Below are 24363 nucleotides of genomic sequence, written 5' to 3' on the forward strand. Positions count from 1 at the left end.
CTGGGAGACTGTGTCGCTGCCGCCCTCCCGCCTCCTGCGCTCTCTGCCTGGACGGCTTGTGCGACGGCGGGATTCGCCGCCCGTCCGTCCGTCGGCTTTTCCAACGGTAAAGGAGGTGAAGCGATTCCAACGCATACACTCTATGACTCCATAATAGTCCTCCATAAGGACCACTCCAGTGTTGGCAGTGCATGCTTTTATCACGGGCAGTTCGGCTTTTTACACCGGGGAAACGGAAAGAGATGTCCCTTTTCTTCAAGTCAGCTAACCTCTCTGCGGAGTGACGTCACCGAGTCTCAGGCTGCTGATCCGAAAAATAAAAATAACACTACGGCCTCCCAAGGTGGTGGGACGAGGCTGCTCGAGAAACGCGCGGGTCCGGGCAGCAGCAGGCCCGGGCGCTCTCCCGCTGGCTCTCGGAAACAGCTCCCGCCTCACAGCGCCGCGCGGGGGCGGGCGAGGAGCGCGGGCGGGACGGAGGGGGCGGGGCGAGGAGGTCGGCTCTGTTCTCGCCCCGCCCCCTCCCCGCCCCCTCCCTAGATATCGCGAGAGGGCGGGCCCGCTTGGCTTCGGCGTCGGCGTCGCGCCCGCGCTGGAGCTCTAGGCCGGCGTCTCTCCGCGAGCGGCGGGTCAAGTGCTGGCGGCTAAAGGAGCGCGAGGAGCCGCCACCCGTTCGGCGTTGGCTCTGGCGTCGGGGTCGTTGTGTCGTGACAACCGCTCCGGTAGCCGTTTCCGAGGCAGCAGGTGGGGCCGCTTTAGCCCTGAGCGGGCTCCGCGGCTGCCTGCGAGTCTCTGCTGTGCCGACCCTTCTCTTCGCGGACCCCACGCCAAGCAGCGACCCTGAGCCGACAGCCGGAGCGCCCGGCAATGGCGGCCTCGACGGCCTCGCACCGGCCCATCAAGGGGATCCTGAAGAACAAGACCTCTACGACTTCCTCTATGGTGGCGTCGGCCGAACAGCCCCGCGGGAGTGTCGACGAGGAGCTGAGGTGAGAGCTGGGAGGGACGGCCGGGGAGCCCCTCCTTCCCGCCGGGCCCGTTACCCACCAGACCCCATGCACGGGCGGGCGGCGTGGATGCGGCTCGGGTGCCGCTCGGGTCTGTCCTGCCCGGCTAGCCGCGGGTGGGAGCGATCTTTAAGAAGGCTGGGCGATGACGTTTATCGTGTTTCCTTTTTTTTTTTTTTTTTTTAGCATATGTGCATATATATAATTTTTTAAACAGATATCATCTTTGAACTTCTGTAATCGGGAACATCAAAGAATGAAATTGAAGCTTCAGATCTTCGACTGTTAAGCTTTTACTATTTCTTAACCTCATCTCTGAGGTATCTAAAATTCTTCGATAATTACAGTGTATTTTCTTTTCTTGGGAACCCTTGAAGATCTAGTCTCAAGCTAATAAAAGAGACCATTTCTCCCATTAGCATCGTGCCACACTGTATTTCTGCATCTGCAACCAGAGTTTTGGGTTCTTTCTGATTTTTGTTCCTGTTCAGAAATAGATCTAGGCTCAAAACAGTTCAAAGAGGAGCAACTTGAAATGACCCAGTGATATTTTAGTTGCTCTTGCATACGCTAAAGATACACATGTAAAAAGTTGTGGACCTGAGCGTTGTATGTAATAATTATAGTAATATAATTGGAAACCACCCGAAGTCCATTAGTAAGAACTATTAGTAAGAACTGGTGAAATATTAATTACGGTACGTTTGTATAATGGAACAATATACCAGCCTTTTTTAAAAAAAGAGGCGTTGATGCATAGAGAAAATGTTGCAGTACAGTATCTGTAGTGGGTTAGAAGTGCAAGGGGGCTTGGGCGTTGCAAGATACTAAAAATATAAGGACTCTACTTTCTGAAAATAAGGCTTAAGAAAAGTTACCATTGAAATTGGTAGTCTTGAAGCTAAAATGAGGATGTTTGTGAAATCTCAGAATATAGGAACCTAGGGCATTCCTGTATAAAGGATCTTATTTAGGACCATAAAAGGAAGTACTGCTTGGTGGTGGTAAATTTTAGGGATTTGTGTTACCTTGAAGAAAATATTGAGTAGGCTCACAAGTTAGAATCGTGGCCTTTTAGGGCTGGAAAGGACCTTAGTTTTGTCTAGCAACTCCCACGCTCATGGATGCTTGAATGTTAACATTCTCTCGCACACAGTTTTCCAACCTCTATTTGGGCTAAGCCACGTTAAATGGAGTGCTGGGGGAGTGTGATGGATAGGTCATGGAATTAAGAAGACAAAATTTCACCAGAACATAACTGAAGCAGGAGGACCAAGTTAGTTAAAAGATAAATAACGGCAGGGTGTGGTGGCCACGCCTGTAATCTCAGCACTTGGAGAGGCCAAGGTGGGAGGATTGCTTGATCCCAGGAGTTTGAGACCAGCCTGGGCAACATAGTGAGACCTCATCTCTTAAAAAAAAAAAAAAAAGAATAAAAGAAAAGAAAACGAATTAAAAGATAAGTAACATGACTACAGAAGGCTCAAATGTAGCTTCACGGTTTTCAGCAGCAGCAATGTGGTCCTCACTGGCATTTACGTTATTTAGCTATTCTCCAGTGTGAGCTTCTTTTGGTCCATTTACCAAGTGACTTATTCTTTATCTCTGCTTCTTTAGTTTCTGTTTATTCTCAACTTGGATCTACTGTAATTTCCCATGGTCCCAATCTATGGATTGACCCCTCTCTTTCTGTAATTGGTTGGAATTGACATTCAGGTCTTTCTGCTTCAAAAGCCACTATACTAAACTGACTCAACTACATAGGGCTAGCTGCCTCTTCTGTAGTATCTGTGGCAGGGTAGATTCACTTAAAAGGGACTGACTTGTCTAGTTAGAGTTATATTCCTGTCTTTTAAAGAGAACTATCAAACCCTAATTCATTGAAGTTCATGATGTTTGGTTCCAAGTGGTAAAAAGGATGGGTTTTTTAATGGTCATTGTTACGTGACTGTAAAGCAAATCAACTAATTCTACTAGTAATACAATATTGTTTTAGTCTGTTTTTTGTTGGTCATAACAGAATGCCTGTAATGATAATTTATAAGAAACTAAATTTATTTCTTATAGTTCTGGAGGCTTGGAAGTCCAAGGTCGAAAGGGTGCATCTGGTGAGAGCCTTTTTGCTGGTGGGGACTCTGTAGAGTTCCAAGGTGGTGCAGGGCATCATGGCAAGGGGGCTGAGCATACCAGCTGTGGTCTCTCTTGCTTCTCTTATAAAGCCACCAGAGCCACTCACTTGATAATCCATTAATCCATGAATAGATTAATCCATTCATCAGAGCAGAGCCCTCAGGACCCAGTCACCTTTTAAAAGCTGCACCTCGCAACACTGCTACATTGGAGATCAAGTTTCAGCATGAGTTTCAGAGAGGACAAACGTTCAAACCATACCAAATATACATTATTATTTATGTCACAACTCATGCAAACAGTATCATTAACTTTATGAGATCCTCTTTGAACAGAAACAGTGAAAGTATACAGTTGGCCCCCTCCACGAATTCAGCCAACACCAGATAGCCCTTTACACTTGGGAGCCATTTTACACACCAAATTCACCAACAAAAATGCAAGAAAGTTAGCACTAAATAGCCCACGAAAAGGACACTTGTTTACAGCACAAGAGCCGAAACAAGAAAGCAGAGCATCGCCTTGTTTGACCCCCTCTGGGAAGATGCTGCCTCAGCTGTGAACATGTGCACTGGGCAACTCAAAATTTGCTCTGCTCTGTGGCAGTCTGTGAGCAACTGCTAAACGGACCTCAAGTGCTGGTTTTGGGATTACAGATTTTAGCAAGTAAACTTGCAAAGAAAGAATCAGAGAATAATGAGAATGAATCCTACCTTTTATCGGTGTCTTTGTTGTGTAAAATATGATGATAGTTTGACTCTACCCATCCCCCAGTTGTGAGAGGATGTTATTTTACCTAAATATTGCCAAGCAATTTTAAAAAATAAAATTCAAACATACTTCAGATATATGTTTATAATTCATATATGTTTATACTACTATCATTAGATAAGGCTCAAAACTCAGTGTACACTTAAAGTGAGGTTTATATAAAGCCATATTCAAATAGTCTTAGCATTTCTATTTTTTTATCCAGTTGTCAGGACCGATCAAACCATCATTGAGCGGGGCGGTTATTTTTTTAGATGACTCAGTGCTGTTATTTTCTTTATTGTTGATACTTTGCATTAGTGCTTATGTCTTTGTTTGTTTGTTTTTGCGAGAAGAGCTCACTCTGCCACCCAGGCTGGAGTGCAGTGGCACGATCATAGCTCACTGCAGCCTCCACCTCCTGGGCTCAAATGATTGTCCCACCTCAGCCCACCACACCCAGCTAATTTTTGTATTTTTTGTAGAGATAAGTTTTACTATATTGCTCAGGCTGGTGTCAAACTCCTGGGCTCAAGCGATCTGCCTGCCTCCCAGAGTGCTGGGATTACAGGTGAGAGCCACCATGCCCCACCAGTACTTAGGTCTTTAAGGAGTGGTTTCTACAGGTACCATTTGTCAGATACCAAGTTTTGAGGGTTAAATTAAAACTGGATAGAATCCATAAATCCACATAAGTATAGATAAATCTCAGTACATTGCAGCACAGCATTCAGCTAGTTTAAACACCACTGTCATCTTCTATGATTGTGGAATTCCCATTCTTTCAGGATACCTTGAATATAGGGCACAACTTATGAAGGTCTAATTTAGCAGGCCTAGTGAGTACATATGTGTATCTTACTGAAAACAAGACACTGGATTCTAAGATGTACCATCAAGAAAGAAAAAATACTGCCAATTATGATTATAAGATGCCATCCTTTTAAGACATATTCTTTTTCAGAGATATGAAAATGTAAAAAATGTGTTTTGGGAATTATTGAAAATATGACAGTAAATATTGCTAAAGCCTATCACTTGAGAAGGATTATGGTTTAGTGGTTAATCTGCTGCCAGATTGCCTGGGTTTGGATCTTGTCTGCTGCTTATTCGCAAACTTTATTAGTTGTGATTTTCAGTGAATTATTCATTTTATCTGTGCCTTAGTTTAAATAGTAAATGAATTAATAAATGTAAAGTGTTTAACCCAGTGCCTTACCCTCAAGTGTTAGTCTTATTGTGATAGAAATAAATATAGAAATTCATTTTTTCCACATCTCAGTGGGTTTTTTACACAGTCTGCTTTGGAGTTTACTATTCTGTTCAATTCAAATTCTATAGTAGTCTTAGATAATGCAGGCAAATTCTGCTTGAAAAAATATGCCTTATTTAATTTCCTTTGATATAATTTAAGAAATAAACACGCTTCAACTTTGTCGTTTTCTGCCTATAAAGGGATGTGGAATATTACAGTCAAAGGTTTACTGAGTAAAATAAAAAGTTTGTTTTCTAAAAGTTTCTTTTTGCTTACTTGTAATTACTTTTATTGTTAAGTCTTACTTTAATTGTTCAGTAATGATACCAGGCTTTGAAGTCTTATATTGTTATATTGTGTCAATCTATATAAGTGGAGTCTTCATTTAAAGAAAGAACCAGTTCTTGAAATATGCAATTAAAGTTAAAACACCTTGAAGCAAAATCTTGCTTCCCATTCCAGACACAGTCACAACTATCAAATGAGCAAGTCACAAGCAACAAGAAGTTCCAGTAGGTCTTTGAGGTGGCACCATATGAGCTAACAAAGTAAAAGTGAGAAGCGGTGACTTTTTCAGCACCAGATTTAGGCTGTAGGAAAACCAGTCACCCAAGAGGGAGGGGGAAAACTGAAACCAGCAGGTGCTTTCACCATCATGGCAGATCTGCCATGGAAATGGTGGTGCCCCTATTTTTGTCTGCAGGGATACTGACCCCAGAGGAGGTCATACAGTTCGTGATGATACTGGGATTAAACTCAGGCTCACTCCTTGGGTTTTGTTATTCCACAACTAATGTTAATTCTACCATCACTTTAGAGACGCTGACTTTCATATCCAGTGTCCTCTGCTGACAGTTTCTTCTACTTCACTAACTTTCTAAGATTTCCTAGCATTTTTGGAGTCTGTTTTGTAATACCCTTATTTAAATGCTTATTTTTGCAAGATATTGTTGTCTTTTTTTGGATCTGAATAATTGTACTAATTTCTTTTTCTCTTAGTGTTCTGTTGAGAAAACAAGTTGAGTGAGGCTTTGAATATTTAGAACTTAAAATTTCATTTACAGTAGAAAGTAAACTAAGTGGCAAACAGACTGGGAAAAATTGAAGTTACATAAAATGTGGTTTATATAAATCTAAAGAGCTCAAATTTATGGGGAGATTTCTAATAGGCAAAGGATGTAAACATAATTCACATGAGGAAAGTAAAATAATATTAGTCAAAGAAACACAACAGTTTTTAAATACTATTTTATACCTGCTGAAATGGAAACACGCACACACACAATACCTAATCCTAGCAATGGTTTGGTAATTTACTGGGGACATTACAAACAGTCCTCTTTTTTAAAAAAAATAACTATATGGCAACATGGAGTGAACTATAAAGTTCTTAAACTTTAATTCAGGCTCTTACACTAGCACATTTTCTTTAAAACGTTATTGAATGACATATGTACAAATATGTTCATGTCTGCCTTATTTTAAGTAGGAAAACTTATTTATCAATCTAAAAAATACAGTCATTAAAAAGGTAAAAAGAAAACACACAACTTATACTACACACATACTTACAACTTATATATCAGCATATGTATTTTATATATACTGTATGTACTTTTTATATGTATAGTTGTATATATTTTTATATGTTTTGATAGCTTATACATATTTATATGTATTATACAAAGGAAAGAATATGCAGAAATCAAAATTATGAATGACGGGATGCTGGGATTGTGATTATTAAATTTTATTTTTAATTTCAAGAAAACATAATTTCTGCTTGTGTTCTGTAGTTCTTTTTCTATCATTATCTTGTAAAAAATACTTACAGGGTGTGGACTTCTTTCTTTCCCAGTAGAGATACTTTTGAAGCTCCAAAGGTCTTTCCTCATTCTTTTTTTATCCTAAGCAATGATGATCAGTTGCCTTGGTTTTTTTGTTTGTTTGTTTGTTTTTGAGACGCAGTTTCGCTCTTGTCGCCCAGGCTGGAGCACAATGGTGCAATCTCAGCTCACTGCAACCTCTGCCTCCTGGGTGCAAGCGATTCTCCAGCCTCAGCCTCCTGAGTAACTGGGATTACAGGCGTGTGCCACCAAGCATGGCTAACTTTTGTATTTTAGTAGAGACAGGGCTTCATCATGTTGGCCAGGCTGGTGTTGAACTCCTGACTTCAGGTGATCTGCCCACCTCCTAAATTGTCATTTTTAATTCAATATTGTTAACATCATTTAGGGAATAACTTGTTTTACTTTGAGATTAGGAGGTACCCCAAAACATTAATATGTGTTTATTTTTAAAATATTTTATTATAGTGTAATACACATACAGAAAAGTGTATTAAGAATAAATTTAAAGTGTCAGAAATTGTTACGAAAGCACACACTGACTGGGTGCAGTGTCTCACACCTATAATCCCAGCCCTTTTTTTTGTTTTTTTTTTTTTTTTGAGACAGGGTCTCCCTATGTTGCCCAAGTTGATCTCAAACTCCTGGGCTCGAGTGATCCTCCCACCTTGGCCTCCCAAAATGTTGGGATTTATAGGCATGAGTCACTATGCCCAGCCCCCCAAAAGTTAACTACTAGTAGCCTCCTGTTGACTGAAAGCCTTACAGATAACATAAACAGTTGATTAACTTCATGTTTTGTATGTTACATGTATTTGTTACTGCATTCTTATAATACAGTGAGCTAGAGAGAAGAAAAGGTTAAAATCGGAAGGAAAATACATTGACTGTTCATTAAGTGAAGTGGATCTTCATGAAGATCTTTATCCTGGTGTCTTTCACATTGAGTAGGCTGAGGAGGAGGGGTTGGTCTTACTGTCTCGGGTGGTAGAGGAGATAGAAGGAGAGGCAGGCACACTTGGTGTAATTTTACGAAAATACATCATAATTTATGCCTAACTTTTGTGCTTTTTCATTTCTCTTAAGATGCTTCTATGTGGTACTAATAATCTTCCTTCTACTGTTTAGTTTCAGCGTCCATATCATAAAAGGGTCCATGTTGTAAAATAAGTCAGGCAATCTCAAATAGAACTCTTTGTCAGATTGTCTAATGTCAATTTGTTTCCTGGCTTTGCTTCTTCCACATATTCTTCCTCTGGCACTGATTCAGAAGCAGTCATCTCTATCAAGTCATCTTCTGTTAATTCCTCTGGTATCAAGTCATCTTCTGTTAATTCCTCTGATGTGATGTCTATTAGCTCTTGAATTTCAATATCCATATCTTGAAACCCTTCACCCCCACCAAATAATCCACAATCTCATTATTTCCTTGCTTGACACTGTCATAAATCCTGCGAAGTCATGCGTAACATCTGGATACAGTTTTCTCCAGCAGGAATTCGTTGTTTCAGACTTGACAGCTTTCTTTTTTTTTTTTTTTTTGAGACGGAGTCTCGCTCTGTCGCCCAGGCTGGAGTGCAGTGGCCGGATCTCGGCTCACTGCAAGCTCCGCCTCCCGGGTTCGGTCCATTCTCCTGTCTCAGCCTCCTCAGACTTGACAGCTTTCTTAGCTTTTTCTATAACAACAATGGCATAGGCAGTGGTGAAACCCTTCCAGACTTTCATGATGTTCTCCATAGAGCAGGGTTCCCCAAACCCCAGGCCACGTGGCAGGTGCCTGAGCTCCGCCTCCAGTCAGATCAGTGGCGGCATTAGATTCTCACAGAAGTGTGAACCTTATTGTGAACTCTGCATGTGAGGGATCTAGGTTGCCCACTCCTGATGAGAATCTAATGCCTGATGATCTGAGGTGGACCAGTTTCATCTGGAAACCTTCCCCCTCGACCCCACACTGTGCAAAAGTTGTCTTCCACAAAACCAATCCCTGGTGCCAAAAAGGCTGGGGACCACTGCATAGAGCACCATGTGTCCTGAATCTTAAAAGTCCTCTGTGACTCCCGATCTGGAAGTTAAATTGGAGATGTTGTGTTTGAGGACAAATAAACCACCTTGACACCTCCATAGGGTTGAACTCATAGGGTTCATAGGTGGCCAGAGAGACACATTGTCCAGAATCAAAACAACTTTAAAAGGTACTTTACTGCCAGGCACGTGGCTTGCGCCTATGGCCTTAGCTGCTCAGGTGGCTGACATAGTCGGATCACTGAACCCCAGGAGTTCGAGGCTGCAGTGAACTATGATTGTGCCACTGCACTCCAGCCTGGGCGATAGAGTAATACCCTGTCTCGCTTTTTTTTTTTTTTTTAAAAAAAGCAGTTCTGTATTGGCAAGGTATTTCCTTATGGAACATTGATGGAACCAAGAGGGTTCTCATTGTCTAGACCTTGTACAACCACAAGACTGGTAGCTGGTGTTTATCTTTTCCCTTCAAGGCTCCGGGGTTTGCAGCTTTATAGTTAAGGACAGTCCTGATCATAAACCCTACTGCATTTGCATAAGACAGTAGAGTTAACCTGTCTCTTCCTGCCTTAAATCCTGATGCATTCTTCTCTTTCTTACAAATAAGTGTCCTTTTTGGCATTTTTTTTGCAGAATAGGGCACTTTTATTCTCATTAAAAACCTGTACAGGCAGATCAGATATCCTTTCTCCTTAATAATTTTTTCTTTTTCTGGACAGTCTCACTTTGCCACCGAGGCTGGATCACAGTGGCTCAATCGCAGATGGCTCACTGCAGCCTTGACCTCCTGGGCTCAGGTGATCCTCCCACTTTAGGCCACCCCCAAGTAGCTGGGACTGCAGGTGTGTGTGCGCCACCATGCCTGACTAATTTTAAACATTTTTTGTAGAGATAGTGTCTCACTATGGTTGCCCAGGCTGTTCTCAAACTCCTGGGCTCAAGAGATCCTCCTTCCTCAGCCTCCCAAACTGGGATTACAGGCATGAGCCATTGCACCTGGCCCTTTCTCATGAATGATTTTCCTAATGGCCTCTGGGAACTCATCTGCAGCCTGTTGGTTGGCAGAAGCTGCTTCTCTGTTATCTTGTCATTTTAAAGCCAAACCTGTTTCTAAAATTATCAAACCATCGTTTGCTTGCATTAAATTCTTCAACTTTAGATCCTTCACCTTCTTTTTGCTTTAAGTTATTGTATAGTGACATCATTTTTTCTCAAATCATTTTAGAGTCTATAGTCTTGTAGCAATCCTGCACTCACATAAAAGATGCATTGGCAATACAAGATAAAAGGTATTTCACAAAATATGCAAGATTTTCATGCTGGTGTAGCTACTACAGTGACAGCTGTGTGAATTTCCTTTTATTTTATTTTTACAATGGTCTTTATGATGGATTCTTCTTTAAATGATGGGCAACCACAGTTGCAGAGCTCAATCTAAGGTACTCATCAAGCAATTCAACTTTTTCTTGTAATGTCACAACTTTGCTTCTTGGGAGCGCTTCCAGCATCTCTAGTGGCATTTTGTAATGGTCCCATGATGTTACTCAGAGTGTACAGTATTGCACTAAACAGGACAAAAAATACTCAAAAACCAAGAGAGATCACTTTTTACTGCAATAGGCAATTTATTGGAGCAACAAACTACTCACACTGAAACAACTAGCGTCATAGAGCTTTTTTTTTTTCTGAGACAGAGTCTTACTCTGTTGCCCAGGCTGAAGTGCAGTGGCATGATCTTGGCTCGCTGCAACCCCGGCTTCCAGGTTCAAGCGATTCTCCTGCGTCAGCCTCCTGAGTAGCTGGGATTACAAGCGCAAGCCACCATGCCTAATTTTTTGTATTTTTGGTAGAGACGGGGTTTCACCATGTTGGCTAGGCTGGTCTCGAACTCCTAACCTCAAGTGATCCACCCGCCTCAGCCTTCCATAGGGCTGGGATTACAGGCGTGCCTGGCTGCATCATAGAGCATTTTAAGCAAACTTGCAACACTTGAGGAGACCGCAGTAGCAACAAGAGATGGCTATGAAATTGTGACACAGAATAGTATGTACTGTAGTTAAGTTTATGCAGTTAGGATCCAACTGCAGAGGCACCACGTGTTGTATGTGCATGTTTTGATAAATTTTAACTTTACATTTTAACTAGGCTTGTTAATATGGTAGTAAATGATAAAGGAGACTGTTCTCTACATATATATTTTGCACTTATGACATAACTGACATAACTAACTTTTAAGTTTTTTTAAAATATTTCTGGGCTATGTGGTTTATCTGAGTTTCTTCAAATTGTCGCAAACCTCCAAAAAATTTTCCAGCAGATTTTTTGAAAAAAATCTGCATATAAGTGAACCCACACAGTTCAAACTCATAACATTCAAGGGTCAACTATAAATAGAGTCCAAGAGAAGATGTTTTTTTGCTTCTCTATAGGTAAAGGGTAACTGAAACCTGAACCTTCAATGTCTGTCTCCCAATTAAGTTTGTTTTTTGTTTTCTGCCACAAGCTCAACTATTACTGTGATAGGCAGAAGCCTAGGCATTTAAAGAAATCAATATTGTTAAAGCAAGCCCTGTTTACCCAGTCTAGTTCAGTCCCAGAAGAGTGTGATGAGTTGCCTTAAAAATTACACAGGCCCACTCCTGGCAGGTGACTTTTTTCAAATACTAAAGACATATTAATTTGATTAGGGCCAGGTGTGGTGGCTCATACCTGTAATCCCAGCACTTTGGGAGGCTGAGCCCAGGGAATTGCTTGAGGCCAGGAGTTTGAGACGAGCCTGACAATATAGTAAGACCCACCTGTAAAAAAAAAATAAAAAAAAAAAAAGGAAAAGAAAAGTTAGCTGGGCATGGTAGTGCATACCAATGGTCCCACCTAGTCAGGAGGCTAGGCAGGAGGATCACTTGAGCCCAGGAGTTCGAGACTGCAGTGAACTATGATCATGCTACTTTACTCCAGCCTGGGGTGACAGAGTAAGACCCAGGCTCTTAAAAAAAGAGAAATTCTGACACATGCTACAATATGAATGAACCTTGAAGACATTATGCTTAGTGAAATAAGCCAGTCACGAAAGGACAAATACTTTATGATTTCGCTTCTGTGAGGTACCTAGAGTGGTCACATTTCTAGAGATGAGAAATAGAATGGTGGTTGCCAGGTCTAGGGGCTGGGGAGAGTGGAGAGTTAGTACTTAATGAGTACAGTTTCACTTGGGGAAGACGAAAAAGTTCTGGAGATGAATGGTGGTGATGCTTGCACAATGATGTGAATGTTCTTAATGCCGTAGAGTTGTACACTTCGTAATGGCTAGTGCTTACTTCAGTAGCACATATGCTAAAATTGGAATGATACAGGGAAGATTAACCAAAACACAAAAAGGTTAAAATGGTGGATTTTATGTTATGTATGTTTTACCACAGTTTTTAAAAATGAAGGAAAAAAGTTCTTAGTCAAAAATGGGGACACAGTGGGTATATTAGGGTAGAAAGCAAAAGAATATGAAGTCACCTGCCTGTATAATTTTTTTTTTCTTCTTTTTTTTTTTGAAACGGAGTCTGGCTCTGTCGCCCAGGCAGGAGGGCAGTGGCGCGATCTTGGCTCACTGCAGGCTCTACCTCCCGAGTTCACGCCATTCTCCTGCCTCAGCCTCCCAAGTAGCTGGGACTACAGACGCCCGCCATCACGCCCAGCTAATTTTCTATTTTTAGTAGAGACGGAGTTTCACCATGTTAGTCAGGATGGTCTCGATCTCCTGTAATCCTCCTGCCTTGGCCTCCCATAGTGCTGGGATTACAGGCATGAGCCACTGTGCCCGGCTGTAATTTTTAAGGTAACTCATCAAACCATTTTGAGAGTATGGAGAAGGGAATATGTTATTAAAATGTTAAGTATGTTATTCCTAAAGACTATTTCAGGATCTGGAAAATTGAAAATACCTACAGTAAAACCTTAACAATTTAGACCAAATGCAGAAAGGATTATTTAAATCAGTGTAACATTTACATTGATTTTTTTTAAAGCAGGTTTTTCCAAGTGCATACTAAGTAACAAATTGTATATGTAACAAAATAATGTTGGCGTATAGAAAGGTCTTTGAGGTCTTTTTTAATGAGTATGTAAGAATTTAAAATTAAAGCATTTGAGTATTGAGCAACTTAATAGTTGTTTAAATACTTCATTGCATGAAATTTAACAGATGTTTCTAAAGTACTTATAGGCCAGGCACCGTGGCTTACATCTGGAATCCCAGCAGTTTGGGAGGCCCAGGCAGGCAGATCGCGTAAGGTCAGGAGTTCAAGACCAGCCTGGCCAACATGGTGAAACCCCGTCTCTACTAAAAATACAAAAATTAGCCAGGCGTGGTGGTGCGCGCCTGTAATCCCAGCTACTGGGGAGGCTGAGACAGGGGAATCACATAAACCGGGGATGTGGAGGTTGCAGTGAGCCGAGATCATGCCACTGCACTCCATCCTGGGCAACAGAGTGAGACTCCATCTCAAAACAAATCAAAAATAATGGAGTACTTATAGAGAACTTCTGTTGCTCTTCAAATAAATCTGAATACACCATTCCTGAGCACACCTTTATTTTTCTAGATTAGAAATAAACAGAGCTGTAATTTATTTGCAATCTAATGATTTAGTGGTATCTGAGTTTGATGAGGTTTTCTCTGTAGTTTTATGCTTTGAATCTTTATGTTCTGACTGTTAACAGATATCTCAGAAAGAAATTATGCCAATGAAATACTCCTGTTGTGTTTTTTTACCAAACAGTTACTGGTATATAGATCAAAAATGCCTACTGTCATCAGCGAATGTATAGATTTTGACTTGCATTATTTTATAGGCCAAATGAAGACTAAGCACGTCATAGTAATGTTTTGAATGCCTGATATAGATACTAAATACTGTGTTTTTAATATTTGGGCAGTAAGTGTTCTATATTTACTGACATTTTATTGTAGTTACTTAATGGTTTTTACCCTGAGTCAGCTTCTATTCTAAGAAAGTATATGTGAAAATAAAGGTTAGCCATCAAATAGAAGTTGAAATGTGAAATTTGAACATTTGTGAATTTTGATGTTCAGGTTTATCTTTTTCTGCATTGGGAAAAACGTTTTTTCTTTTTAATTTTAGCAAAAAATCCCAGAAGTGGGATGAAATGAACATCTTGGCGACGTATCATCCAGCCGACAAAGACTATGGTTTAATGAAAATAGATGAACCAAGCACTCCTTACCATAGGTAATGTCACATCGATATCATTCCTCTTGTGACTTACTTCCATTTTACATTTAATATGAACTTCTGGATAACAGCTTATTTGAATTTGTTTTATTGTAGATTAGCGTATTTGAATTTGTTTTATTGTAGATTTGTTACTGGAGCACTGGTGAATTCAGTAACCTAACTGCAATTTGTTTAGTAATTGTATAAGTGATGTCTAACTTTAAAATTATGGAACCCATTCTTTACATTATAATGATAGTAGTAAATGTTTATTTGTTGCACCTCAGTGGTTGCTAGCTACTAATAGTGCACATATTAGTTTTAACTTCCATGAAAGGAAGATGAGATAGGGGCTTGTTTGCTTCCCAAGTAGAAATCTGGGGTTTACTCAGTCTCTTTGCAGAGAAGCATAACTGCATGGATGGTAACTCGTTTTTAACCCACTGAAAGATAGGTGGTCATTATTACTGTTTATGTCTTTATTTTTTAACTTAATGTAATACTGTTGTTCAGATATTACATGTAATTTTTGGCAATTTCAAGTCTCAGAATTTTCTAAACGAATTGTGAAATTACATTATGCAGCAGTAACGAGTATGAAGACAAAAATAATGCAATAAGCATTATGAGAAGATGAGATTCTAAATAAGTATAGATACCTAATTAAGGTAATACCTTGGGCCGGGCGCTGTGGCTCATGCCTGTAATCCCAGCACTTTGGGAGGCCGAAGCGGGCGGATCACCTGAGGTCAGGTGTTCGAGACCAGCCTGGCCAACATGTGAAACCCCATCTCTACTGAAAAAAAAAATACAAAAATTAGCTGGGCTTGGTGGCGGGCGCCTGTAATCCCAGCTACTCGGGAGGCTGAGGCAGGAGAATTGCTTGAACCCTGGAGGCGGGGGTTGCAGTGAGCCAAGATCGCGCCATTGCACTCTAGCCTGGGCAACAAGAGCAAAACACTGTCTCAAACAAACAAACAAACAAAAAGATAATACCTTGGCTGGGAATGGTGACTCATGCCTGTACTCCCAGCACTTTGAGATTACAGAGGCAGAGGTGGGAATATTGCTTCAGGCCAGGAGATCAAGATCAGCCTAAGCAACATAGTAAGACTCTTTCTGTCTACAAAAAAAAAAGGAAAGAAAAAAGTTATGCCCTACCTACCTTGTATTGAAAAAAATAAAAGATTTCCAAGATTAAAATATTTTGTCATTGAATTAAGACAGCATAAATCCAGAAGTTACCATTAAAATAGAGTTAACTGCAGTTTTCCATTTGTTCTGTAATGAAAGAAGAAAGAGTTAAGAACTACTGTATTTTAAGTCAGTGGGTGAAGACTTTGGAAGATAATTTGAAATAACCTGTTACTAACAAAAACAGTAAAAATAAAAAACATGAAATAATGAAATAGGTACAGATGCTGAAACTCAATACTAATGAAATCTGAGTGAAAAAATACACATTTTTTATGGTATATATGTATATACCATGAAATATATATAAAAAGGAACAAAATAATGGCATTCACAGCAACCTGGATGGAGTTGGAGACCATTACTCTAAGTGAAGTAACCCAGGAATGGAAAACCAGACCTCATATGTTCTCATTTATAAGCGGGAGCTAAGCTATGAGGACACAAAGCCATAAGAATGATACAGTGGACTTTGGGGATGGGGTGGGAGGGGTGAAGCGGGGAGAGGGATAAAAGATTACACATTGGGTACAGTGTACATTGCTCGGGTGATGGGTGCACCAAAATCTCAGAAGTCACCACTGAGGAACTTACCCATGTAACCAAACACTACTTATTTCCCAAAAACCTATTGAAATAAAAATAGAGGGGAGGAAAAACAATAAAATTACAATTAGTTAAAAAAAAATACGCATGTTAAAAAGAGGTTTATATTCTTATTTTTCTCCTAAATTGCAGGTATATACTTTAAAAATCTTCCAAAAAAAAATAAAGATACAAGATCTCGCTATGTTACCCAGTGCAGTGACTATTAACGGGCACAGTCATAGCACACTACAGCCTGGAACTCCCGATTCAAGTGATTCTCCCTCCTCTGCCTCCCAAGTAGCTGACTGTGGGCACACACCAGCGTACCTGACTTCTAAAACATGTGTTAAAACCTTTATTGTGCCAGAATCCAAAATCAGAGTGTTCTTTCTTTTTATTAAATGTAGTGGCCGTCCTCACTTGTGTTAGTTGGGGATAAGTATCCTAAGAGAATTAAGATCAGACATGATTTAGAAAAATAGTTGATGCCAGCTGCAGTGGGTCAACATAATCTCAGCACTTTGGGAGCCTGAAGCAGGAGGATCACTTAGCCTCCCAAAGAACTCTTTTTTCTCCACCCAGGTTGGAGAGCAGTGGCACAATCTCGGCTCACTGCAATCTCTGTGTCTGAGGTTCAAGAGATTCTCGTGCCTCAGCCTCCCAAGTAGCTGGGATTACAGGCACCCACTACCACGCCCAGCTAATTTTTGTATTTTTAGTATTGACAGGGTTTCACCATGTTAGCCAAGCTGGTCTCGAACTCCTGACCTCAAGTGATCCACCTGCCTCAGCCTCCCAAAGTGCTGGGATTACAGGCATGAGCCACCACGCCCTTCCCCAAAGAACTCTTGCCCAGGAGTTCAAGACCAACCTGGGCAACAGAGTGAGACTCTTACCTCCACAAAAAAATTTTAAAAATTTGGCTAGGCGCAGCAGTGCACGCCTATAATCCCAGCACTTTGGGAGGCCGAGGCAGGTGGATCACCTGAGGTCAGGAGTTCAAGACCAGCCTGGCCAACATGGTGAAACCTTGTTTCTACTGAAAATACATAACAATTTCCAGGTGTGGTGGTGGGCGCCTGTAATCCCAACTACTCGGGAGGCTGAGGCAGGACAATCACTTGAACCTGGGAGGCAGAGGTTGCAGTGAGCTGAGATCGCGCCATTGCACTCCAGCCTGGGCAACCAGAGCGAAACTGTCTCAAATAAAATAAGTAAAATTATCCAGAGGTAGTGGTGTGTACTTGTAGTCCCAGCTACCTAGGAGGCTGAGGCAGGAGGATTGTTTGAGCCCAGGAGGTTGAAGCTGCAGTTAGCCATGATCACATCATTGCACTCCAACCTGGATGACAGAGGGAGACCTTGTCTCCAAAGAAAAAGAAAAAAAGATTTTCAAAATAGCTATGGCCATTATTTTTTGACTTTTTATAAATATAATTTGAATGGTAGATATTTGCCATTCAAATAACCAGAGAAGTTATTTGGTCCCTAAGTAATTGAGGCTGTGTGTATGCAGAGATACCTGTGTCCTGCTTTTATCAGTTCATCACTCGGTTTTATCATTTCTTTCCATGACTTTTTTTTTCTTTTTGAGAGTTTTATTTGACCAGCCATGGTAGCTCACCCTTGTAATCCCAGCACTTTAGGAGGCTGAGGTGGGAGGTTTGCTTGAGCTCAGGAATTGGAGATGAGCCTGGGCAACATAGAGAGACCCTGTCTCTACAAAAAATAAAAAGAATTAAGCCAGGAATGGTAGCACATGCCTGGAGTCCCAGCTACACAAGAGGTTTAGGTGGGAGTATCACTTGAGCCCGGGAAGTCGAGGTTGTAGTGAGCCATGATGGTGCCACTGCACTCCTGGGTGATAGAGTGAGACCCTGTCTCAAAAAAAAAAAGTTTTATTTAACTGAAGATACTTTTTATAGAAACATCATGTCTTATTACCTAAGAATCTTACAGTTAGTATACAAGAAGTTATTGCTTCTATATACAACAATTCTATGAATTAACAAAATGTTTATTTTACCCTATTCTGCTTAATTAAACTCAATAATATAGATCAGTTTATTTCAACTTCCCTTAGAAAAAAAGAGCATCATCTAAACTGTAGGACTTGTCACCTTCATTAACCAGGAAATGTATAAACTGGCAGTATTTTATAAATAGCGGAGTTCTGCTTTATATACTTCCCAGTGGCTTAAGAATTAAGGATGCCCATTTTTGCACTGAAGTGTGGAGCAAATTTTTCATTAGAGGGTAGAGTGAGAAAGCTAAATCACTTGTAAACTTCCAGAACTAGGTCTTTGGGATATAATTTTGTTATTTCACTCAGTCTTGTATCTGCATAGATCATTTGTTTCTATCTTAAGATTGATGTAGAAATGCATGTTCTAAAACCAGACAGTGAGTTACTTTGCATTACTTGTTCCTTCCCACTGGATGAAATAATTGGAACTTTGTAGTGTTTTTTTTTTTTCCAGATCATTTATGTTTTCAGTACAGTTTTTCCTCATTATCCATGGGGGTTTCAGGACCTCCCTCAGATACCAAAATCCTCAGTCAAGTCTCTGATATAAAATGGCATTGTAGATGTATATAATTATGCACATCCTCCTTTATATTTTAAATCATCTCTAGGTTACTTATATTACCTAATAAAATGTAAATACTATGCAAATAGTTGTTACTGTACCATTTAGGGAATAATGATATTAAAAAAGCCTACATGTTTAGTACAGCTGAAATTTTTGTTTTCTCCGGCTATTTTCAATCCACAGTTGGTTGAATTTATGGATGTGGATCCTATGGATATCGCAGGCAGACTGTATTTGTTATTTTTTTTCAATCATTTGGAGTCTTTTCTTGATTGGGTGCTATACTTTTAAGTATTTGTATTGAATAGGAACTATATAAAGTTAAACCTCAAAGATAACAACAGAGCTATAAATACATTGATATGTTAAGTAGGTTGATAGAATTGTTTTTCTACCTTGTTTTTGTGGCTGAAAATTTATGTTTCAGGTATTAATTACAATATGCTTGTCATACTAGTATGATGGGTGATGATGAAGATGCGTGTAGTGACACTGAGACCACTGAAGCCATGGCGCCAGACATCTTAGCCAAGAAGTAAGTACTAATGACTGGAGCACAGTTTCACTTAGGCTGTTTTTAATTATGCAGAGTTAAAAGCATTCTACATTGCTTTTCCTGTATAAGCAGAAAGAAAAGGCTGTTTATCAACTTTTTTATGCCAACTTTTTTTTCCTTTTTTTCCCCTTTTTTCACCTTCTGAGTCACCAACTTTTATCATCTTGTCTCTTGATTAAAATCAAGGTATGTAGGTGGCAGGAAGACCAGCTTACCTGAACTTGGGATACTGAAATGTGTCACTTCCTTGTGGATGTTTTTATTTTTATTTTTTTGAGACAGAGTCTCGCCCTGTCACTCAGGGTGGAGTGCAGTGGTGTGATCTCAACTCACTGCAACCTCCACCTCCCAAGTTCAAGCAGTTCTCATGCCTCAGCCTCCCCAGTAGTAGCTGGGGTTACAGGGACATGCCACCACGCCTGGCTACTTTTTGTATTTTTAGTAGAGACGGGGTTTTGCCATATTGGCCAGGCTGGTCTTGAACCCTTGATCTTAAGAGATCCACCGGCCTAGCCTCCCAAAGTTCTGGGATTACAGGGGTGAACCACCATGCCTGGCCCCTGCCTCCTGTTTTTAAAGGTAGCAGTGAGAAAGGCAAACATAAGTTAATTCATGAAAGCACTCTTCCTTTACTGCTTATTGATTTCTAACACCCATTCCACTGTTCTTGTTGCTTACTCGTTTCTATGCCCATTTCTACTCTTTTTATTCCTTTTTTTTTTTTTTTTTTGAGACAGGGCCTTGTTCTGTCACTCAGGCTGGAGTGCAGAGGCGCAATCACAGCTCATTGCAACCTCAAACTCCTGGGTTTAGCCAGTCCTCCCACCTCGGCCTTCCGAGTAGCTAGGACCACAGGCGTGTACCATCATGCCCAGCCCATTTCTGCTCTCTTGCTTTTTATTTTCCTCATCAGGTTATAGCTAGCACATAATGATCTTCAGATGTTTTTGTAAGAATGAACAGTTGAATAAGGCTCTTAAATAATACCAAAACATCACTGTTAATGTCTTTTTACGTGATGGTTGCATAGGTTAGCTGCTGCTGAAGGCTTGGAGCCAAAGTATCGGATTCAGGAACAAGAAAGCAGTGGAGAGGAGGATAGTGACCTCTCACCTGAAGAACGAGGTAGTTTATTTCCTTTACTGCTTGCAGCATGATGCTAGTACTTTTTGCTAAGATAAATCCATTATTTGGAAGATGAGCAAATCGTTTTCATTTTGGGGACACAGAGTGGGGGAAAATGAAAGCAACATCTTTAAAATTCAGATACTACTTGTGTGTTTTGTTGTGTAACAGTTTTTTACCCCTGATTTCAAGAATATGGGGAAGTATTACCATCTTTAAAGTAATTATAAGTATTATTTTCTTTGTACTTTTTAGTGCAGAGTAGATATTCAGTGAATACTTTTTAAATTAATGCTTTTCAAGTCATTGAGTGTTTGGATGGTCTTCAAGTGGATAGCTGGAAGAGCTGATTTCCCAATTGCGTATGTTTTTTCTGTTGTTAGACAGTGGTGCAGCTTCACAAATGAACCAACGTGATGCAGAGTGAAGGTCTGTATTAGGTCCCACCAATCAAAAGGAGCAGGAGCGTCACAGGAAAGGAGATGGAGACAGCCCTCCCCTTCACAGGGATGGAAGAGGGTCTTGTAGGCCATTCAGCACATACACATTTAAGGCATTGCTGCCTGCTCATGCTTTTCTGTTTCCACAAGTAAAAGTGGTTACCTGTGGAGGCTGGGAGAAAAGGAATGTGTCTTATCTTGTTGCATTTTATACTTTTTGATTCATGTGAATGTATAATCTTCTCAAGAATTAAAAAATTGTATATAGTTTATTTGCAACTATTTTTAAAGGAAAATCCAAGCCTTCGAGTAGAGGGGAAAGATACAAGAAAAGCACATACTCACAAAAAAGAGGAAGAAGGAAAATACGGTAGAAACCTACCTCAAGTGTTGCAGCGTAGGGACTACCTATCCTGGGAAGAAACTGAGAAGCTTTAGAACGAAGTCTCTGGATCTTGGTCGTATAGCTGCTAAGGTATCATTTGCTAGTCTTCCCTGCCATCTTCAGAACATAGCCTGTTCAACAGAGCTGTGGTGGTCTGAGCCTAATATTTGTACGAGAGAAATTTTACATGTAGCATATTCTCAAGTTGTATTATCTCTCTTCAACTTTGAGTGACTTCCGATTTATTTTCCCAAAATATACCCCAAAAGATCCTTGAGAAGTATTTCAAATAGAAATAGTTTCTGGAGTTTGTTTCCTCGTTACTCTTTAAAAACATGATCTATTGAGAATAAGGAATTTTTTGTGAATGCATACTGTCAGTTTTAATTGAGGGATCTTTTTCTCAAGTTGTAATTCCACGAGTCAACCGGCAGGGGGAGCCATTTGACTAATTATAATTTCATTAATTCATGTTCCACTGGTGGGGTTGTTATTGAATTATATAGATGTTACATGGCTGAAAAATGTTTGTCTATTGACAGCAGACAGCTTAGGGAGAAAATTGTAACTCACAACATAGCAATTAAGATTATTGTCTATGGAGACAAACCTAAGTTTGTGCTCCAGGTATGCTACTTGGCTAATTTGCATAATTTCTCTGAGCCTCGGTTTTCTCATTTCTAAATTGGGAGCTGTAAAAATATTTTGGTGACTATTAAATGAGTTAAAACAATTAAAGCACTTAGCACTGATCTTGGCATATTGTGAGGACTCACTAAATGTTAACTTTTAACAACTTCAGATATTCCCCCATAAAAAGTAAAAGTAGGTATAAAAAGAATAATTCACTTGTTGTGTTCATATAAATAGTCTACCTTAACCTTTTTAAATGCTAGTTATGACTTAATAAAGAATCATGATGGCCGGGCACGGTGGCTCACGCCTGTAATCCCAGCACTTTGGGAGTCTGAGGCAGGAGGATCTCTTGAGGCCAGGAGTTTGAGACCAGCCTGGCCAACATGGCGAAACCTCACCTCTATTAAAAATTAGCCAGGCATGGTGTTGTGCACCTCTAATCCCAGCTACTCGGTAGGCTGGGGCACAAGAATCGCTTGAACCTGGGAGGTGGAGGTTGTAGTAAACCGGTATCATGCCACTGCACTCCAGCCTGGGTGACAGAGTGAGACTTTATCTTAAATAAACAAATAATCATGATGCACAGTTTGAAAAACACTGGCTTATACTGAGAAAATAATAGAACAAATGCACAATATATTATATATATATATGTCTTACAAACATTGAAAATTGCTGATGTACCTTCACAAAATAAAAACAAACCAAAAGAAACATTGAAAACATAAAGGGGGGAAATCAGAAATCTTTAACCAAGAATAGGGAATTAAATTATAACTCAACTTGTAATGATTTAAAAACTATATAAATCATTATGTCCATGGCAGAATGTTTACTGTATGTTCATATACTTTATTGTCTAAACTGGGTAATTATTACAGTTCTTTTTTTTTTTTTTTTTTTTTGAGACAGAGTCCTGCTCTGTTGCCCAGGCTGGAGAGCAGTGGCGTGATCTCTGCTCATTGCAACCTCTGTCTCCTGGGTTCAAGTGATCCTCCTGCCTCAGCCTCCTGAGTAGCTGGGATTACAGATGCGTGCCACCATGCCCAGCAAATTATTTGTATTTTTAGTAGAGACAGGGTTTCACCGTGTTAGTCAGGATGGTGTCGAACTCCTGACCTCGTGATCTGCCTGCCTTGGCCTCCCAAAGTGCTGGGATTGCAGGCATGAGCCACTGCGCTTGGCCTTTAGTATAAGTTTTAAAAATATAAGTATAGATATTGATAAAAGCTTAGGGAATTAAGAAAGTACTGGCCAGGTGCGGTGGCTCACACCTGTAATCCTAGCGCTTTGGGAGGTCAAGGCAGGTGGATCACTTGAGGTCAGGAGTTCAAGACCAGCCTGACCTACATGGTGAAACCCCGTCTCTGGTAAAAAAAACAAACAAAGAGAAAGTACTTTGGAGGCCAGGTGTGGCGGCATGCACCTGTAGTTCCAGCTGCTTGGGAGGCTGAGGTGGGAGGACTGCTTGAGCCTAGAAGTTGGAAGCCAACCTGGGCAACAGTGAGATCTCATCTCTAAAAATTAAAATTTTTAAAAAAGAAGAAAGTACTTTAAATACCTTTATTGAGGGATATCTCTGCTTTTTAAAAAATAATTTTTGAGCTAGGGTCTCGCTTGTCAACCCAGGCTGGAGTGCAATGGCATAGTTGCGACTAACTGCAGTCTCAGCCTTCTAAGCTCAGCCAATCCTTCCATCTCAACCTTCCCAGTAGCTGGGACCACAGTCGTGTACCACCACGCCCAGCTAATGTTTTTAAATTTTTTTGTAGAGATAGGATCTTGCCTTGTTGCCCAGGCTGGTCCTGAACTCCTGGGATTACAGGCATGAGCCCTAGCATCCAGCCTCCGTGCTTTTTTGACATTGAAATATTTTAATGAAATTTTTAATAAAACAATGGTGAAGCTGGGCATGGTGGCTCATGCCTGTAATCCCAGCACTTTGGGAGGCCAAGGCAGGTGGATCACCTGAGGTCAGGAGTTCGATACCAGCCTGGCCAACATGGTGAAACCCCATCTCTACTAAAACACAAAAATTAGCCAGGAGTGGTGGCACATGCCTGTGATCCCAGCTACTCGGGAGGCTGAGGCAGGAGAATCACTTAAACCCAGGAGGCTAAGGTTGCAGTGAGCCAAGATCGCACCATTGCACTCCAGCCTGGGCAATGAGTGAAACTCCATCGAGAAAAAAAGAAAACAACGGTGAATGATTTTAAATAGCTGGCAATTTTATATTGGCCCCCCCTTTTCTGTTGTTGCTTTTTTTTTTTTTTTTAATTTTCTGATCTAAGGAAAGTTAAAAACCTTAAAATGATGTATTCATAAATAGTTCCTCTTTAAAGAGCAACTATTAATAAAATGTGATCAGTTGTGTTGAATTGCTGCCAGCTTTATGTTTCTATGGTGAAGACTAGAATGAAAGAATAATTTGGAGTCACTTCATCATTACTTTATAATAGGTTTTTCTTAAAATTACTCTGAAAATGAGGTTATGTTTTTAGCCAGCAATGTCTTAAATCATGGCACTTTCTTAACAGGTAAGAATTGTTTTAAAAGATTTTTTCTTAATTATAATAATAGAAGATAATAAAATATTAAAACTACTTCAT

At 40.3% G+C, this 24363-nt stretch overlaps 1 protein-coding gene and 1 pseudogene across 3 annotated transcripts in view; both read left to right on the forward strand.

The window, feature by feature from the left end:
• Nucleotides 1–565: 565 nt before the first annotated feature.
• The window catches only part of PPP1R2 (protein phosphatase 1 regulatory inhibitor subunit 2), a 29106-nt gene continuing 5308 nt past the window's right edge, over nucleotides 566–24363 (forward strand). The window contains exons 1-6 of one of the 3 annotated variants that reach the window (XM_074030726.1): nucleotides 566–989; nucleotides 14144–14251; nucleotides 19070–19147; nucleotides 20199–20293; nucleotides 20677–20722; nucleotides 21025–21208. In XM_074030726.1, coding sequence (XP_073886827.1) covers nucleotides 868–989; nucleotides 14144–14251; nucleotides 19070–19147; nucleotides 20199–20293; nucleotides 20677–20720 — 447 coding nt within the window. In that variant the 5' untranslated portion in view covers nucleotides 566–867 and the 3' untranslated portion in view covers nucleotides 20721–20722; nucleotides 21025–21208. Of the gene's footprint in view, nucleotides 990–14143; nucleotides 14252–19069; nucleotides 19148–20198; nucleotides 20294–20676; nucleotides 21209–24363 lie in introns of those variants that run through there. The other 2 variants (XR_012430549.1, XM_005545332.5) reach the window with 2 other exon arrangements.
• LOC123572084 (U6atac minor spliceosomal RNA) lies at nucleotides 20759–20876 on the forward strand (annotated as a pseudogene).

The sequence above is a fragment of the Macaca fascicularis genome, chromosome 2 (assembly GCF_037993035.2).
Source record: "Macaca fascicularis isolate 582-1 chromosome 2, T2T-MFA8v1.1".
Lineage (NCBI taxonomy): Eukaryota > Metazoa > Chordata > Mammalia > Primates > Cercopithecidae > Macaca > Macaca fascicularis.